The sequence below is a fragment of the Sceloporus occidentalis genome, unplaced genomic scaffold (genome assembly GCF_023333645.1).
Source record: "Sceloporus occidentalis isolate IW3139 unplaced genomic scaffold, rSceOcc1.0.p SCAF_501, whole genome shotgun sequence".
Lineage (NCBI taxonomy): Eukaryota > Metazoa > Chordata > Lepidosauria > Squamata > Phrynosomatidae > Sceloporus > Sceloporus occidentalis.
The window spans coordinates 1722-21409 of NW_028317481.1; the positions used below are offsets into that span (position 1 = coordinate 1722).

General features: G+C 51.6%; 1 protein-coding gene across 1 annotated transcript; it reads right to left on the minus strand.

Annotated features, from left to right (window-relative positions):
• Positions 1-1068: 1068 nt before the first annotated feature.
• On the minus strand, positions 1069-14919 carry LOC149271502 (SWI/SNF complex subunit SMARCC1-like). Its single transcript, XM_089507388.1, has 28 exons — positions 14479-14919; positions 13547-13666; positions 11295-11380; positions 11059-11140; positions 10849-10941; positions 10291-10360; positions 9991-10060; positions 9426-9501; positions 8861-8986; positions 8214-8329; positions 7946-8070; positions 7514-7573; positions 7140-7177; positions 6917-7035; positions 6559-6630; positions 6225-6338; positions 5990-6143; positions 5760-5873; positions 5571-5630; positions 5030-5288; positions 4669-4830; positions 4337-4410; positions 3843-3951; positions 3304-3449; positions 2659-2793; positions 2012-2252; positions 1413-1580; positions 1069-1142 (listed from the first exon to the last, which is right to left on the minus strand). Exons 1-28 carry the CDS (start codon positions 14917-14919, stop codon positions 1069-1071), a joined length of 3504 nt encoding a protein of 1167 aa, XP_089363514.1.
• Between the last annotated feature and the right edge of the window lie 4769 nt (positions 14920-19688).

Below are 19688 nucleotides of genomic sequence, written 5' to 3' on the forward strand. Positions count from 1 at the left end.
AAGAAAGTCACACAAAATATATATATTTTTTTTTTTATAAAAGAAACCATTTTATTATATTTCACAAGTCTGGGGGGCCGAGATCCAGGAGTCCTAAACACGACACCTAAACTAGAGCTGAGGAGCGCAGCGGCCGCAAAAACCCCCAAAAACTCAAAATACCGCCAGCGACGGCGACTCTATATAAAAACATTCAACCAAAATCCTAGAAAACGCAACGAGATTCCGCAGGGAGAGGGGAGGACAGCGCTGGGGGGGTCCGCATCGCCCCCGCGGTGCGGGGGAACGGGGACCTCCAGCATTGGCAAGCAGTTTTCAGAGGGTTTCCATATAGAATCACTTTTTCCTCCCCAAGTTATGCTGGAAAAGCCCATTTACCACCCATAACAGCTGCATTGGGTGATTCCATTTAAATGCCCCGGCCCGCTGCGCCCGTATATCGCATTCATGTTATATAATATATATATGCAACGCGTATGCGGATAACATTCTAAGACACCGCATGAGGGCACCGCAGGCTTCGGCGGAGACGCCGGGTACTTTCGCCGCCCAGGAGAGGTAGATTACAGACATTTACCCCACCCGACGGAAAAAAAACCCCACTAACGCATTTTACCCCTAAATCCTGAGATGGGAGAGAGTCGTTACAGATTTAAATCCTCTCGGAGCCGGGCTGAGAGTCATGGGAGTCGCAGATCTAAAGAGAAAGCGGCAAACCTTTGGAGGACCCAAAACCCAGCAAAACGAGGCAACAGCCGACGGCTACGTGAGGTTTTATTACAAAACTCATAAAAATGAAGGAAAAGCCCGTGAAACGGGAGCGAGCGCTACGACGAAACATGCAAAGGTCGGGAGAAGGAGAGGCGGCTGAAACGTCGATGAGATCACGGGGGGGGGGGGGGTCGACCCACTGCGCCCCAATAAATACTCAAACCATACCCGGGAAAACAAAGAAAAGGGATGCGGAAGAGCCGTATTTATCATTTGGTCGATTAGAGACATTTACTGTATAAAAAAACAACCACTCCGGGGAAGCGGCCGAGTGGTTTGAGTCCTCCGAGGGTCTGCTTAGGGGGCAGATGGGGCAGGAGGCACCATGGGAGGGGGAGTCGGACCCTCAGCGGGAGGTGGAGGCCCCGAATCTGAAAAGAAGAAGAATTGAGGAAATTAAAATTTAAAAAAAGACTAAATAAAATACAGAGACAAACACGGGGTTCCAGGAGAATTATGTGCGGCCCCCTATATCTAAGCTGTTTGGGGGGCCACACAATGCTAGTCTCTCCAATCAATGGGTTAATAGTTGGTATTCAGGGCAGAATGATAAGGTGTGTGGGGGGGGTAACCGCAGCAATAGTTACGCCCCCCCCAATTCTTTAAATTACATTGAGCTGAGAATGATGGGAGTTACTTACACATGCCATTGGGGGCCACCGGGGCCCGCGGACCGACTATGTTGCCAGGGATTGGGGGTATGCCCGAGGGAGGAAGTGGGTGAGGTCCGCTAGCTGGGTGCATATTGGGCATCATACGTGGGGGCATGGGAGGTCCGGACATCACGGAACCCGGTCCTGGCATCTGGCCTGCAGGAAACAAGCGTGAGCAGTTACCCCACGGGGGCAATAACCATAAAACTACGAGAGCAACAACCGCGCGCAGGTTACACCATTCCATACCCTAAAAACTACCCTGAATATAGAGGATGGTAGATAAGTGGAACAGCCTCCCAGCAGAGGGTAATACAGTGAGTGGATTAAACATGCATGGGATAGACATACGGCTCCTGAATCTCCACCACTGGTACCGAACACTTATACTAGTGCAGAGAAAAGCCCCTGCAGCGAGCCGATTTGCACCGACTGGGGCAGCGAGAGAAATATTAGGTTTACTTTAAAGCCCCATCGCTACATTTGAAAAGATTACAGGTCACATGACGCCGGGTCCTGCTGCTTCGGGGCCACTAGATCCAGAACGCGCGGTGCGGTTATTAAACGCGGCGTTATCCGCCTCTCACCCGGCTGTGACGGATGGGGGGGTGGCATCGGGTGATGGACCCCGTACGGTGGCGGCTGCTGCCCCATCATCCCCGGCAGGGCAGGTGACCCCATGTGACCCAGGTTGGGTCCCGGCGCACCCTGGTGCTGCTGCTGCTGCTGCTGCTCCAGCTGCTGCCGCGCTCTCATCTCGGCGTACTTCAGCTGCTCCATGTGGAAGTTCTGCCGCTCGGCGAGAAGCTGCTGCCTCTGCTGCTCCAGCTGGGAGGGAAACGGAGAGAAGGTTATCAGAAGACGATTCTACGTCTATCCAAAGCGAGCGAGTTTAGCGCCGCCGCGTTCCCAGCCTCGAGTCGTACATCTACAGGCAGGGTCCAACCTGCCGGATTATACGAGCACCGGAGTCCTCACACCAAGTGCAGCGCAGAGCAGACGCCGGCCGCGCTCTGAAACGGTAATTATCCCGACAAAGAGTCCCACGACGGCCATAACTTGGCCTAAACGCCACCGAGAAGCCAAAACCGCCGCACGTGGCGTCTCCACCGTGAAAACACGGCACGGATTAGAGAGATCGGACTCTGGACCCCCAGCAACCGCAAGAAAACAAGCGTGGCGGGAGCGAGCGGCCACGGCTACCTCCGACGAGCGGCCCGTATTCATCACTCACAGCCTCCTTCTCTCGGTCCATGATGGTCTCCAGCTCCTCGAAGTGCCGCAGCTTGATCTCCAGCTTCTTCATCTGGGTTTCCACCAGCAGGGCCACCAGCGACTTGATCTTCCGTTCCTCCACGGCGGCGAGATGCTACGGGGAGAAACGAGGCACAGAGGAGCCTTAAGTGACGCCAAACGGGAATCAGCCAAGAGATCACTTTACAGATAGCAAGAGATACAGATACCTCACACTGCGTCCAAAACCGGCCCTTCAGCAACATCACACAAAAGAAAGCTGGACAACCTGCCCCAGAACCAAGGAGGGATCCAGCTGTCTCTCCCAACAAACTCCAAGCCCCCCTCCCCCATCTCTCACACACAGGGGCAGCTTCCAGCTCTCGCCCACCCCACCTGCCCATCTCTCACACACAGAGGTGGGCTCTGCCGCCCTCCCCGCCCATCTCATACACAGGGGCAGCTTCCAGCTCTCGGCCCCCCATCTCTCCCACACACGGGTGGGCTCCAGCTACCGCCCCCCCCCATCTCACACACAGGGGCAGCTTCCAGCTCTCGGCCCCCCATCTCTCCCACACACGGGTGGGCTCCAGCTACCGCCCCCCCCCCCCATCTCACACACAGGGGCAGCTTCCAGCAGACTGACCTTTGCTTTGGTGGCAGCAGAAGCCAGGGCCGCGGCGGCAGCCATCGCGACGTTGCCCTCAGAAATGTCGTTTTCGATTTTCTTCTTCGCCGGGTCGCTTTCCTTGGCGGCTTCCACGTTCTCCTTGTTTTCCTCGGAGTCGTCTTCTAAAAGTTACAGGAATAATTGTGAAAACGAGCGGTGTCTGATCTGCACATTTTAAGGATTTAATAGCCTTGCATTAGCCGCGTCTCCCCCACACAGGTATCAATCCCCTCGCAATATTAACCTCTGCCACTTCTGCAGGGAGGTGGTTCCATGTATCTTCCACCCTCTGTTAGTTGAAACCCATTCCATTTACGTCGTACTATCCAGGATATATAAGTGAGAAGGACAGCCGGGAATGTGTTTCTATATGTGAACGGCGGCCCTGGATATACGGAGATCATTCCCTCGCACCTCGTTCTCGAGACCACCGAGAACAACCGGCCCCAGTCCTAAGGGCCCCTCGCAGGGACTCCCTTTGTATACGCAGCATCCAATCCAAATCCAAGACGTACCTGGCTTCTCCTCGTCTCCCGGCTCGGGTTCTTCTACCTCCGGCTTCTTCTCCGTCGCCCCCTCCGGCTTCTCGCACGGCTCCGACTCTCCCTCCTTCTCGCTCTTTATCTCGGCCTGAAAACGTTTGGCGCATAAACAAAAAAACGTCCTGTAACCGGGCCGGGTCTCCGTATGACGAAGCAGGGCCCATGCGCAGCCGTATTACCAGGTTAAAAAGGTACAGGGCAGGGACCGATAGGAGCCGGGCAGTCATGTGATCGCTTGCAGTCACATGACAGAGGCCCCGGCTACTTGGGAGTAAAAGTAATGGGGTCAGCAACCCACCCCCAGCCCCAAGGCTCATTAATACCATGCCGACAGGGGAGGGGCCGGGGGGGGATGCGTGGGAATCGATATAAAGACCAATGTTAAAGTAGACAGGATTTCGGGGTTTGTCTATCATATCTTATATACCCCCCACCATACAGTCTGAGCCCCCACTTGCTCCACACACACACTCACTCACTTTTTCAGCCGGCGCAGCTTCCGACGGCTCCGTTTCCATTTTGTCCTCTTCGGCAGCATCTGCTGTACAGAGTAAACGAGCGTCACTTCGGGGGCAACATGTATAAATCATAACGCGGGCTAAAGAGTGCCTCAGCCGCCCGACGCACGGGATCCGCGTTCGCTTTTCTGGTTCGTAAAACGCTACACAAAGTAACCCACTGGGGTTTATTTACTAAGGAAGCTGTATGAGAAACAACATCTTAACCCCGACAAGCGGACGAGGAGCGTTTTACTTCTACAGGCTCCGCCTTACCCGCAGGCCGTCACAGAACGACTCACCCGTCTTCTCCGGCTCCTCGGGGGCGGTCCCCGCTATGCAGCTGCTCTCCAGCCCGTAAGAAGGGTCCACCTTGCCCAGGGCTTTGGCCGCTTCCTGCACTTTTTTGATATGAGCCTCGACCAGTTCCAGCGGCACTTCTTCCCGGACGCGTGAGAACTCCTCTGCCGGGAGAAGGGACACGGTATGAGAGCACGGACTACACCCGCCAGGCGCCCGTCTGCCATGCGGCATTATCTCTATCTTGGTTGTTGTATTTGTTGACCATTATTCTGAGGCAGGCGCCCGACGGGATTTAAACGCCGTCACGTGTTTGTGGAGTACGCGCCGTGGCATGTGTGTTTTTTGGTGTTTTTGGAATACCTAAAGCAGCTTTGGCGGCGGCCGCGGCCACTCTCGGGTCCACCACAGAGGCCAGGAAGGCCACGGTGCTCATAACCGGGTTGCCAGACTGGCTGAACGGGACCGGCTGGTAGGCGAGGGGCCCGAGGGACGCGTTCGAGTTCTCCAGGTACGGGTCCTCGATGGGCAGGCGCAGGAAGTGGAGGATGCACTCGTCCTGAGTGCGGCTCCCCACGTGCTCAGACACTTTGTTCCAGTCGTCTTTGTACATCTCCAGGGCCTGGAAGAGAAGGACGACAAACTGAACATCTGCACCTACGACAGTGGCAAGCGGCCCTTCGCTACACATGCAGAGCGTGCGGGCTACGTAATGTACATTCTTCTTAACTGAGAGGGTAGTAGATAAGTGGAGCAGCCTCCCAGTAGAAGTGGTAGAGGGTAATGCAGTGAGGGGATTAAGCACGCATGGGATAGACATACGGCTCCTGAATCTAAGACGAGACCGACGACTGATTAAGGTTTGGTTCTCGCTCAGGAAGAATTAACCCATTCAAAGCCTCACCTCAAGCAGCAGCAGCGTCTCCTGCTCCATCCACTCCCGGCCAGCGCTGCCGGCTTTACTCTGCATACAAAGAGAAGAAACGCAGATTAAGGCAGGGAGGCCGAACCCCCGCACAGCGCATGCTCACAGGGTCCTCTGTAACCCGCAGCGAGAACACAGACATTAATGTTACCCCCCCAACATTCGCACCTTAGCCAGAGTCTTCTTTGAATAGACGTCCGTGCGCAGACCGAAGCTCTGGAGGTCCATCGGTTTGTCTTTGTTTTTCTCAGGAAAATGCAGCATCTGCTGAGCCGAAGGCACCTGAGAAGCAAGTGACCGGGGGCAGTTAGACATGTCAGCTAAACGGCGCACGGCCCCGGTGACAGGCGGGGAGACCGGCCACTCACCACAGGGACAGCAAACATCCAGAGCCATACCTGAGTCGTCCTCATATGCAGGGGCACGAGTCCGGAAGGAGTGTCGGCAAGCACGTTGAAGTGGGGTGTCGGTGGAGGGCCCATGGCCATGGGGCGAGAGTCTGCATCCACTTGGTAATTCACCAGACCCCACTGCTCCAGGAAAGCGTGGACCCTACGGAGACACAAGCGCAGAGTTACGTTGTGATAGGAGTTTGATGATGTCACATCTGCGTAACTCGACATCACAACCGACCTCATGACGGCGCAGACATCTCCGGTCAGGTTCCTCCGGCACGCCGTGCTCGTCAGGTACTCCTGAGGGTTCAGGCGGTAGGTATCTATTATGAAGTTCCGGTACGCCAAGTATCTGCAGGAGTTACGTTTTATCAAAGTTAAAAGATCCTCAAAAGAATTGGATGCATTAAAATACAATTTTTTGGATATATTTTTTCTGGATCCGTTAAAGCCGGGAAGATGCAGGAGGGTCTCCGTTTGCTCTGGAAATAAATCCCATGAAGCTTAACCAGCACGAGACACCGTAAAGTTCCTCTCCTCATCCCTTGAAGGGGCAGCTTCCGTTTACTCACATTTCCGGGGTCTTCGACTTGTTCTTTCCGTTGAAGAATTCAGGGACGGCCCGACGCTCGATGACATGAATGCTGAAAAGTATTAAAAACCCAAAAAATGAGGCTCTTAATATTCTAGGTTTAGTTCAAAGTCTCCAGCAGACGGCCGATTGGGTCGCTAGGAGGGGAATCTTTACAGAAAGCGAACTGGGGAATTGCTGTACAAAAGGCGAGTTTGGGGCAAAGTCACAGAAGTGGTCCTATCACTATGGCAACCAATGGAGGATCAGATGAGCGGCGACATCCCACCGGTTGCCTCAGCGAGAAGAGCCCTTTGAGTCCTTCATAAGCACAGCGGACGTTATCCTGCCGGCTGTACCTGTTATAGTCAAACCAGGCGGCGTAGCTCGGGATGATGATGTGGTTCGTCTGCTCGGTGACGTTATCCTCCCCGTTATCCATCATCCTGCTCTGGTCTCTGCCGGGGTCTTCATCCTCCTACGGGGGGCAAGAGAAGAAGGGAGAGAACAAATTACACGGACGCTTATTACACCATACAGAGGGCATTTATACCGGGGAGTCACGATTTCTGCGAGAATTACCTTCCCGCTCGCAGCGACCGCGTCCTCCTCCTGCTCATCTGAAGACGAAAACAAGAAGATTAACCCGTTTGTCGTGTATTCTGCGAGAGCTCAGGCGTCCGAGCCAGAACAGCCCCAAAAACGTCAGCCGGCAAAGTAACCGGCCCTCGGCCCCCCGGCTGGCGCGAGGATCCCCACGAGCCGATGCGTCGTTACAAGTGGCGGCGGCAGATCTGCCGGAGACTTTGTGCCAAACGCGGAGTATAGAGAGCGATCGGCAGAAGCGGCACCGGACTGAATGTCAGGACGCCGAGACGCCCATGCCGTACGTAGCCAGCCATGCATTTTCTAAACATGTTTACCACAGTAAATGAGAATGTCTAGGAAGTCCTTACCCAGATCCGCCACCAGGCCGCCTTTCACCGGCGTGTGCTCGCTGTCCTTCTTGGGATTCACTAAAAACACAAGAGTCACAGTCAGTGCCAGTAGAGCGCGAAACACGGAGCGGACCTCGCTGTCACTTTACAGACACCTTACTCGGTGGTGACATACGTGTTACATGGGGGGGGGGACATGACCAGTATGTAGAGAACGTACACAGATCATCCTTAATAGATCGGGCCTGTAATTTGTGTCAAAGCCCCCGTCGCAACCCAAAACCTCCGGCTTCAAAACAATCTCCCCAAGTTCAGTTCATCCGGTTTCTCTCTCCAACCCAGACGGTTTCATCCGTTTTTATATCCGAAGCAAATCATTCGAATGACCAAAGCTGCAGCCGAATCCCCGAAGCCAACCCGGCAGCCGTTATCTCCGGACGGATCGCTCACCGTTTTTTGGGAGGATCACCTCCTCCATGTTTGGGACCGGCGTGGGGTCCTCCATATCCTTGGTCAGATCCTCCTGCTCCTCCTCGTCCTTCTGTCCTCTCCGCTTCCCATACAGATTCCCCGGCCTGAAACCACAAACCTGTATATTAAACAATCGCTGCCATCATCACAGACCCCACGCGCCTCTGCAAGCGCCTCCCTGGAGCACAGAACCGAGTATTTGTGGATGAGGAAGCGCGCGCCCCCCCGGGACGGGTTCTGCTCTTACCCTTTCTTGCCGGGCTTTCTCCGGGACTCGGCCGGCGTCTGCGGAGACGGCGAGCGCTTTCTCTTTTTGACGCTGGCGAGAGATTTCCGGTCCTTCCGCTCGGGGCTTCGAACGGCCTACAAAGAGACGCCAAAAATCCATGAATAACCCAGCGATTGCGATAACACCATGTGACCCGCCGCCCTCGCCTCTATAACCACCATGTGACCCGCCGCCCTCGCCTCTATAACCACCATGTGACCCGCCGCCCTCGCCTCTATAACCACCATGTGACCCGCCGCCCTCGCCTCTATAACCACCATGTGACCCGCCGCCCTCACCTCTATAACCACCGGAAGGTTTTTAGAATTTGTGCTTTTTGTTAATGGCTGTAATTTTGGAGAAATTTAGTAGAAGCAGCAACTCATTGACTTCCTGTACAGAAGGTTCTCAGCAATGATCACCAACTGAATGGGGAGGAATAATTATACCGGGCGCGAGGCAATTTAAGCGTACAGAGCCGTAACATGTAGGATTTGATGAAAATGAGATGCGCTTTAATACGGAGCAAATGCCAAGAGGAAGCCAGTTTAAAGGGATATTCTGTTTCCATGGAAACAGACCATTTATTCGTTCATACATTTGAAAATATCGCTGGAATCCGTTACCTCCTCGCTCTTCGGGGAGATCCTCTGCCGGAAATTGGTTGCTTTCTTACTTTCATCCACCTCGTAGTCTTCCTCGTTCATCCACTCGTTGAATATATCCGTGTCCAGAACCCATTTAGCATGAACCTAAACGCAAAAATGACACGCGATAAACATATAACATAATAAAACATATGATATAACTACACGCTTTCTGCATTCAGAGATACTGATAACATTTTACAGCTCGAGTCTGGACCGTCCAAGAGTCTTATTTTTGGGGGGGCACAGTCTATAAGTGGAGGCAGATGGGAGAAAGCCCACCCAGGCTGCTGTGGGGGGCACTAAAGCAGTAAAAACAAGCTTGGTGTTTTAAACACGATGGAAACGAAACCAAAGCAATTCTAACGTTAGAAGCGCGGAGAGGCGGAAGGGAGAGCTTCGCGTGGCCCTTCTCTTCTAAATGGGTCGTTACAGATGGATTCACAAAGAATTTCCCCAAGAAGCCTGCAGAGTATAAAGCCTTTTAAACGAAGCTTCGCCCGTTCCATAAAAGCTCTTTCGAGTTACGCTTCTAACCGATTACCTTCCATGGTTTTTCCGGTATAGGAGGATCTTCCACGTCGGCGTCTAAATCCGTGGCTGAAATCCAGCTGTCGTAGCTGTAAGAGAGCAGAGCGCGTTACGGGGGGATTCCAGCGGCGGCGGGCAGGTGGATTTATTGATGTGCACAGAAGGGTAGAACTCCAGGGTCCGCTGACGCCGGGTATTCCCGGCTCTCTACAGAAGAGATGACCCCGGCCATGCGCTTCCAACAAACCCCGCAGTCTGAACACCCAGGAGTTATTACCAGAATCGCCCAGGGCTGGCGAGATATTTAACCCTTTAATAACAGACGCGGGGCTCGGAGATTTTATGCTGCCCTAGTTTTTAAAAACTAGATTTCCCAACCCAAAGTCTGATTACAACGGAATGAAACTTTATGAAAGATCATTTTTAAGAAGTCTAGCGTTACATTTTGCTCGACCCCAACGGCAGCTTTTCTTCCGGCAAAATAACCCATAGAGGGCCGATTTTACCCGCAGACACCGGGGGTGGGGTGGTTGGGGTTCAGATCTCCCCCAGCAGTCAGCGAGCGCGCGGCACGTTACCTGTCCGGGTGGTAGCCCCAGTGCACCAGAACCTGCTTGTCCTTTTTTATTACGGGTCTCAGCCAATCATCTGAAACGGAGAGAAAGCGATCAGCGCCGGAGAGCGAGACGGCGAGTCGCAGAGGAAACAAACAGAGCCCCCGTAGTAACGATACACAACCGGCGGACCCCCACCGGCGACAGAGGTCTGCAAAACGAGCTAAAGCTGGAAGCCAAGGCTTTTCAGCCAAAAAAGTTTCTTAAATCGCCAGCATTTAACCCAATTAACCCTGCAGGCACCAGAGCCGATTCATTTCTTACCGTCATCCAGAGAGGCGGGAATAGGGTACACATGATGCGAGGCCTTCTGCTTCTCCTCCGTCACGGAGCCCTAATAAGAAGATTAGTTACTGCCACTCCCATCATGCTTAACAAACAGGCGGTCGCTGCAATATGAAGGCTTGATCAGCCGCGTGCGTGACGGAGGGGATGCGAGGAGTAAGACGGGGAGGATTACCCCGGCACACGCTTATAATCTCTCCCTACCGAGCGCGTGCCTGAAGCGCAAGCCTCCTGGGTTCAGTGTTCGAGGGAAGGGGTTAAACGAGACTCCGATAACTAAACGGCTGAATACAAAATACGCATTATATGAAAATCCTTTAAACTCCATTTTTCTAACAGAAACGTATTGAGAGACAGATACCCAGCAGGCGAGCTCTGGAGCTGGCGGTGAGCGGAGCGACCATGCGCGGCGGTAGGCGAGGCGTCCGCGGGGACGGGAATAGGGGGGTTCTAACGAGTCTCTACGCATTTGCAAGGGGCAGAAGAAATAAAGGGACGGTTATTATACACATTAAAGCGCACGATCCGCCGACCCACCTGATGACGCTTCACAACATCCTTTAACTTATTGGCCAGCTTCAGGTCGATTTCGGGTACGAGGTAGACTGTCGGCCGGGTCAGGCAATTGTTCTGCAAGGGGAAGCGCAAACATCGTATTCATAGAAAGGAAGAAAGGCGAGGGGGCCGCTGAGACCACGTCTAACTCCGCACCCCCCCCACCGCGAGGGGTAACCGGAACACAATTACCTGCATTAAGGTTTTCTCGATGCTCATAAACATCTCGACGTTACGATCCATCCGCGACGGATTTAGCAGATCGAACCTCCTCCTGAAAACAGAGAACATGTTAACTCTTTACCTTCTGCAGGGATTAACCATCGCACCACCAGTTCACACTCAACAGCCAATGAGAGCCTGACGGCTACAGGACAGCACCAACCAACCGCGTGAGAGTTAGAGCTGAGGACCCCCCCTAATCCTACCATCCTTGGTCGGTGCGGTGCTTGTATGCGGCCCCCAGTATGTGGCAGAGGGCGCCCCCCGCTTTGAAATCCAGGAAGCATTTTACCTGCAACGACAGAAGAGCGGCTCATTGACATCGCAACAAAACAGAACGTTAACGGGGGCGACGGAAACTTCCCGACATTAACGCATTCTTCACAGGGGAAAAAAAAAAGGCATTTAACGGGACAAAAAAAACCAACGCAGATCAAGCGGATTAATAACCTGCAGACAAGACAAGAAACGCCAAAAAACCCACAAGACTGCCCCAAAATATACAGCAAATAGCATTAAAATACGGCAGTAAAATTACGCCTCCTGTGGGGCGCGGAGCTGCAGCTCATTATCCCCGACAGCGGCTCCAAATATCCCAGCAGAGATATATACACATTATATATACATATACACATATTACACACATTATACACACACACTATACACATATTACACACACACACACACTATACACATATTACACACATTATATTTACATACACACACACACATTATATATACACATTACACACATTATATATACACATATTACACACATTATACACACACACTATACACATATTACACACATTATATATACACACACACACACACTATACACATATTACACACATTATATTTACATACACACACACACATTATATATACATACACATTACACACATACACATTATATATACATACACATTACACACATTATATATACACACACACACCATACACATTACACACATATTTACATATACACACACACACATATATACATACACATTACACACATACACATTATATATACATACACATACCACACACATTATATATACACACACACACTATACACATATTACACACATTATATATACACACACACACTATACACATATTACACACATATTTACATATACACACACACACATATATACATACACATTACACACATACACATTATATATACATACACATACCACACACATTATATATACACACACACACTATACACATTACACACATTATATTTACATATACACACACACATTATATATACATACACATTACACACATTATACACATACACATTATATATACATACACATACCACACACACACACTATACACATATACATTATATATACACATATTACACACATACCACACACATTATATATACACATACTACACATATTATATATACATACACACACACACACACATTATACACATACACATTATACATATACACGCTATTACACACATTATACATACATACACCCATTATACATATACACGCTATTACACACATATATACATACACACGCTATTACACACACACACACACACACACACACACGCTAATCCTAGTTATTACACACATCCTATAGAAGATATATACATACACACACACATTACATATACATACACACGTTATTACACACACCCCCTATAGAAGATATATATATATATAGATATATATACAGGGCCGGCCCGACAATGGAGCCGAGTGGGGCAACCGCTCCAGGCGGCACTTTTGAAGGGGCAGCACTTTTGAAGGGGCAGCACTTTTGAAGGGGCAGCACTTTTGAAGGGGCAGCACTTTTGAAGGGGCAGCACTTTTGAAGGGGCAGCACTTTTGAAGGGGCAGCACTTTTGAAGGGGCAGCACTTTTGAAGGGGCAGCACTTTTGAAGGGGCAGCACTTTGCCGCTCCAAGCCCTTTTTTTTTTTCTTAAGTGAAAGAGAGAGAAAGGGGCGCCGAGTGGTTTTCGGTTACCAAGCTGTCAGTACCGGCTCGGCGCCCCTCTCTCTCTCCTCTGCGGCGAGTCTCCCTGTTCGGTCTCGGTGCCGGCTTGTAATGCTGAGTGCCGGAAGATTTCCTCAAACAGGGAGACTGCGGCAGGGACGGAGGAAGGGTAGATAAGGGGGGGGCGGCAGGGACGGAGGGAGAGGAAGGGTAGATAAGGGGGGAGGAGGGCGGCATTTTAAAATTCGCCCCAGGCGGCTTTTTGCCTTGGGCCGGCCCTGTATATGTATATACATACATACATACACACACACATATACACGCGATAAGCACAATATAAGCACACACGCTATAAAAGCTATAAGCCCGATAGGAAAGAGAGACGCCTAAACATCTCGCGAGGACACCAAGAATAAGGTAGGTGGTCGGCCCACCGAACGGCCGTGCGCAGCCGGGGGCTCCGTGTATACCCCACACTCACAGGCAGTTTGGTGAAGGCCGGGTTGGCCACTTGTCTTCCAAAAGCCTCTTCCTGGAACTGCAGGAGTTGGGAGACGAGAACGGCCAGAGCTTTATTGGTCGGGGAATCGGCTTGGATGTACTGGAAAAAAAATAGATTCATCAGCAGGAGCACCCGGGACCAACGAGGGGAGCAACACCCGAAACACTAACAGACGGCGATCCAAAGCAGGTGGTAGATAAGTGGAACAGCCTCCCAGCAGAAGTGGTAGAGGGTAATACAGTGAGGGGATTAAACATGCATGGGATAGACATATGGAACAGCCTCCCAGCAGAAGTGGTAGAGGGTAATACAGTGAGGGGATTAAACATGCACGGGACAGACATACAGCTCCTGAATCTAAGACGAGACCGACTCCTGATTAAGGTTTGAGTCTTTACAGCAGGAGAAAGGGGCGACTAGCCGGGGGCCGGATGGGGCCGATGTGCCGGCAGGTTTCTATCTGCAGTAATATTTATTAAAGTTTAAACCCAAAATCTTGCAGTATGGGGCACAGAACACATACGGGGGAGACGTGTGAGCGGTCACAGGCCGGAGAGCGGCACGGCCGGGCATGTGACGGTAACAGGTAAAGATAACAGACGAAAAGCCCCAGGAAGGGGGGGGGCAGGAGAGGGGAATAATGGCAGATCCTGACCCCCCACGCGAGTGTTTGGATCTCTTAGACTCCAGGTGAGGGGAAGCGATCGCCGGGCTTCATTATCCACCCGATCCCAGGGCTCTAGGATCCACCCCGTAGCAGGTAACCACCAGGCCCCCCCGGTAGTTCTAGGCCGCGCTCCTCCGTCAGGTAACTGGGAAGCTCCCGCCTTTAATCTAATCCCACATCCCTCCCCCCAGGTAAAGCTAGGCCCCAGGCTGCCCGTCCCCGTCCCTCCATGCAGTTCCCGGACCTTCTTGTAGTTCTTGCCGAGCCAGACGCGCACTCCGTCCAACTGGGACACGGTGTCCGGGCTCTCCCAGTACTTGGTGGACGGGCCTCCGTCCTTCCTTCGGGCCTGAAGAAGCGGAGTCCCGGTAGCCATAGCGTCCCCGTCCCGGCCCTCTGCCTCCTCGTCTCCGGCTTCCTCGTCGTCCTCCTCTTCCTCACAATCGTCCTCCTCCTCCTCGCCGTCTTCCTCCTCCTCCTCGGGTTCCCTCCTGGGCTCCTCCCGCCGCGGCCCGGCCTGCATGTGCCTGTCCCGCCCGGCTGGACTGCCGTCCTCCTCGGCGGCCGCGGCTCCGCCTCCCCGCCGCCTCCTTCTGCGCTGCCTGGCTCCCGCTAACCGGGACTCGCCACTGGATCCGTTACAACCGCCAGGGGCCCCGGGCCCCCCGACCTGCCTTTGTTTCATGTTCTGGTAGGGAGAGATGGGCTGAGCGCGGGACGTAACCACGCCCCTTCCGCTAGAATTGGACGCCTTTACCCTGCGGCTGAGTGAAGTGAGCGCAACAGCCACGCCCACCGAGGCTTCAGGCCCAGCCCCGTTCTTTATGTTGCCGTTGTAATGCCGCCCGCACACGCTAAGGCCACGCCCTTCTTCACACAACGCGCGACTTGCAATTGTCGAAACTTTATCGACAAGACGTGGAGAGACAATCAAGCGCGCATGCGCCTTGCGCCCCCTCTGTTTTTACTCAGAGTTTGGCGCACGCGTAGAGTGACTGAGTGAGTCCCGGACTCCCGGTCTGTGCTTGTAGACCGCAAACCTGTTCATCCCACGACCCCCAAACTTTATTCGCTGCCTCCGCCGCCACGTTCTATTTAAGGTTTTAAAAATACATAAGGAGTCTTCGGTAACCCCCTGAACTGCTCAAACTATAGAAAAACACAATCTAGTTTAAAAAAAATAGCACTTTCAAATTATAAGAAACGGTAACTTGATAACTACGGCTATCCCCGGAAGCCAGGAGTTCAAACTTAGAGCACAGACAGAACTGATTCATTTATATTTAATTTTACAAAAATAGTCACAGCGCTTTACAAAAATAACAGTAAAAGAGACCGGCAGAAATACACACAAAACAGCCTAAAATAAACCGGGATAAAACACAGAAAACTAAAGTAAAATAATCAGTGGGAATTTCTTGATGTTACGGTTCCTTGTCAAAATATAAAGAAATTGTGTGCTTTAATCCCAGGTTATAGAATTCTGGTTACTTTGTCTCTGGGTGACGCCCATTTGGTGTCACATGGGGCGGGGACAGCTCGGTGGAGCACTTTACTGCCAGGGACGTAAAACCTGGCAGCAAACACCTGCCTGATATCTGAATATCTCATATTTTGCTGGCACCGCGTGCGTTAATAACTGGGGTGACCGGGCCCACTGTGTTATCAGAAGCGTACAGGTACCAAACACCCCCCACCCCCATGTGACCCCACCGCCCGGGTCCCCTGTGTAACCCCACCGCCCGGGTCCCCTGTGTGATCTCAGGTCCCCTGTGTGACCCCACTGCCGAGGTTCCCTGTAAGAGTTTACGGCACCCAGGACAGGACATCTTGTGTCCTCTGAAGACGCCCCCCGTTGGCTGCTCTTCCTGCCCCACTGAATTGTTGATGGTTTGGCCAGGACTCCAGGATGGGGCCTAATGCAAGAAGCCTTGTTAACCCTTTAACAGAAGCATTTTCCATGACACTATCAATTAGTTCGTCACCAGCATGCGGTCACCCCTCGTACTGTGAACGTCGGCAAGAAATCCTGTTTAGTTACCATGGAAACCAGATATATAGTCAGACATACAACGATAAGAGTTACCCCGATAGTCATAAATCCTGCTTAAATCCGCCTGTGAGTTCCGCTATTTTCCTACTATGTATTATTTGCAGAGCGGTCAGGAAAGCGGCGACTTCTACCCCGGTCCGGAGAACTTATGATTCCTTTGCAACGGGGCACTTAGTGCAAAAACCTATCGCAGATACACATTAACCCATTCATACAAGACAAAATGGCAGCTGTTTAACGGCAGCTCCAAATCAGGAAATCTTCAATTTTTAGACATATATTTTTTATTTTTACAGACTCGGGGTCCGGTGGAGCTAGAATCGGGCCGGTTCCGTGGGACTTGCTCCTTCTCACGAGGATCTTCAAACATGACATCATCCAGAGTCACCAGAACTCGTCATCACAGTCATGATCATATTCTGCCTCCAGGGTCAGCCGCGGCTCTCGTTGGTCCAACACATTTCTGGATCAGGGTCTTGCAACAAACAATAACTTAGATACACAAACGCGGCAAGCGACAATCACACACCAGACACGGATTTTTGCTATCATGTTTTCTGGTATCTACGACGTACACGCAGCATTCATCCCGCGTGAGCTCACAGACCCCGCTTTCAGAAGCCGATAAATACCGTATTTGCTCGATTATAAGACGAGGTTTTTTACAGAGCAAATGCTCTGAAAAATACCCCTCGTCTTATAATCGGGGTCGTCTTATAATCAAATAGGTCTGACTATGAGACGACTAAGATCCAGATCCCCCGCAGCTGCAGGGGACCTGGATCCTCCTGTCTCTCCCTGCCCCCGCCCCACTTACCGGTGCTTCTGAGTCCCCGGTGTGTAGCTGGGGCAGCGTGTAGACAACTTCCGCTGCAGCAGGAAGGAGGTGTGTCTGCATCCATCGCGCAGACCTTCCCCGGTTCGCCGCACCGGTACGGGGAACTCTGATCTCTGACAGTCGGGGGAGGTCTGCGCGATGGACGCAGACAACCCCCGCCGCTAGCCACACCTCCTTCCGGCTGCCCCGGCTACATGACAGGGAAGTCAGAAGCACCGGTAAGCAGTGGCGGAACCACCGGGGTCTCGACTGCGACCGGGCCCTGGAGTTCTGCCACTCAAGGGGGCCCATGCAGGGCCGGACTGGCCCACCGGGATACCGGGAAATTTCCCGGTTGGCCCGCAGATTCGGCCGGCGGAGCTGGATTGGAAGCCGCCTCCGTTGCCAGGGGCGGGCTGGGCAGGGGGGCAATTGCCCCCCAGGCCACCCTGAATCCGGGTCGGTGGGCCGGCCGGATATTCAACGCAGCCGCTTAGTTTGCGGCTGGATTGAATGCGCCCGTCGTGCCGGTAGCGTACCTGGCGGGGGGTGGCCCACCCCGGCTGCCGCTCATCTGAGGGGTGCCGCCGCGGCAACTGTGGCTGTGCGGCGGGATTTGAAGCCACGTCCACCATCTTCCGCACCGGAAAGACAGGACACAGAAGAAAGGAAGAACGAAGAGGAGGAGGAAAAGTGACAGTGACAGAAGAAAGGTAGGACAAGATTCAGGGAGAGTGGATAGTGTGCGAGAGTGATGGGTGTTATGCTGAATGTTTGTGAATGAGGGTTTCAGATAGCATGGATGTGTAAGTGTTGGGTGATAGCATGGCATAGGGAGGCTGTAATCACATTCCTTTCATGCCCAGATTCCAGCATATACTGGCTGCCTAGGCATGATAGGAGTGTGATTGCTGTTATCAATTTTTTTTTGGTCCAACTTTGGTGAATAATTTGCAATATATATATATATATATATATATATATATATATATATATATATATATATATATTGCAAACAGCAATCACACTCCTATCATGCTAAGTCAGCCAGCACATGCTAGAACCTGGGCAGGATAGGATTGTGATTGCTGTTAATTAATATATATATATATATATATTAATTAATATTGTTGTTGATTTTTTTTTAGTCTTATTTTGGTGAGTTACTTTTAATAAAGTATTTTAAAGTTTTTTTTTGTTTTGGCCAAGTGAATGCTGAATTTTCAGTTTAGGTCCAGAATTTTCATTTCGGTGCATCCCTACTATATACTAAGCCAGTCACTGACGTGGTAGGCCTACACCACATCAATGTTTGGCTTAGTATATAGTGATAGGGGTTGTAGTGCAGTATTGTCAGTGTCTGGCTCAATGTATAGTGATAGGCACGCATTGACGTCAATGTGTGTCACAGTATATAATACTTATGCTGTACCCCTGTCAATGTTTGCCTAACCATAGAAACTATGCAGTTTTAAAGTGTGTGGGGGGGTGCCACATACAGTATATGCCACAGGTGCCAAATACTCTCGGTACGCCCCTGCATCATGCGCCAGTCAGACCCAATGGCTGTGCCTCAGCTCTTTGTCCCACATCTTAAAAGGGGTGAGATGAAGAGCTGAGGCACAGCCATTGGGCGGTGCGGTGCGTGCACGCCGGCCGCTTTGATTTCATTAAGCGCCGGTGGAGTGACAATTGCCCCCCAGGCTGCCCGAAATCTAATCTAAGCGGCTGCTGGGTGCTGATGCGGCCGGCGCTACTATAATACTTGTTTTTTTAAGTTAATATGGCAAGCTGGTCCGTATTAAAGCAGCGCTGGCCGGCGGCATCAGCACCCAGCAGCCGTGTGCGATGGCCGCCTAGTGATGGGAGCAGCGTGAAGGGTGAAAGCTCCGCCCCCTCGCACTCACCTTTCACCCCTCACGCTGCTCCCATCACTATGCGGCCATCAGACTGCTGGGAATGTAATCTAAACGGCCGATGCGTGCTGATAGGGGTATAAGGCATTTCTGGAGGCAGAGTGGAAAATAGGGGGTCAAAAGGCATATCATGGGGCACAGTGGCATATAGGGTTAAAAGGCATATCATGGGCACAGTGGCATTTAGGGGGTATAAGGCATTTCTGGGGCAGATGTAAAATAGTTTAGATGAATTCACATTTACTGGTAAAACTTTTTTCCTTTAGGGTCGTCTTACTTTCAGGCTTTTTCTTTTTTTCCTAAATTAATATTCAGATTTGGGGGGTGGTCTTATAATCAGGGTCGTCTTATAATCGAGCAAATACGGTAATCTAAAGCCATCCTATCCTGTAAAGCAATCGTTCCTATGATTTAATTTCCCTATCGCTGCAGTAATATGATAATTACATCATCAAACACGTCAGCTACAGCATTAACTTTGTCATCATAGAGTATAAGGATCCCCAAAGTCTGAGGGCCCGGTCTCCTCAGGCCGAGTTTCGGCGCCAGGATTTTTAAAAGTCCATACGAGTGACTATTGGTCGCCAGCAGGGGGCTCGTCTGACATCAACCAACGAAGAGCAGCTGTACTTCATTGGTTGATGGCAGAGGAGCTGCCCCTACCGTAT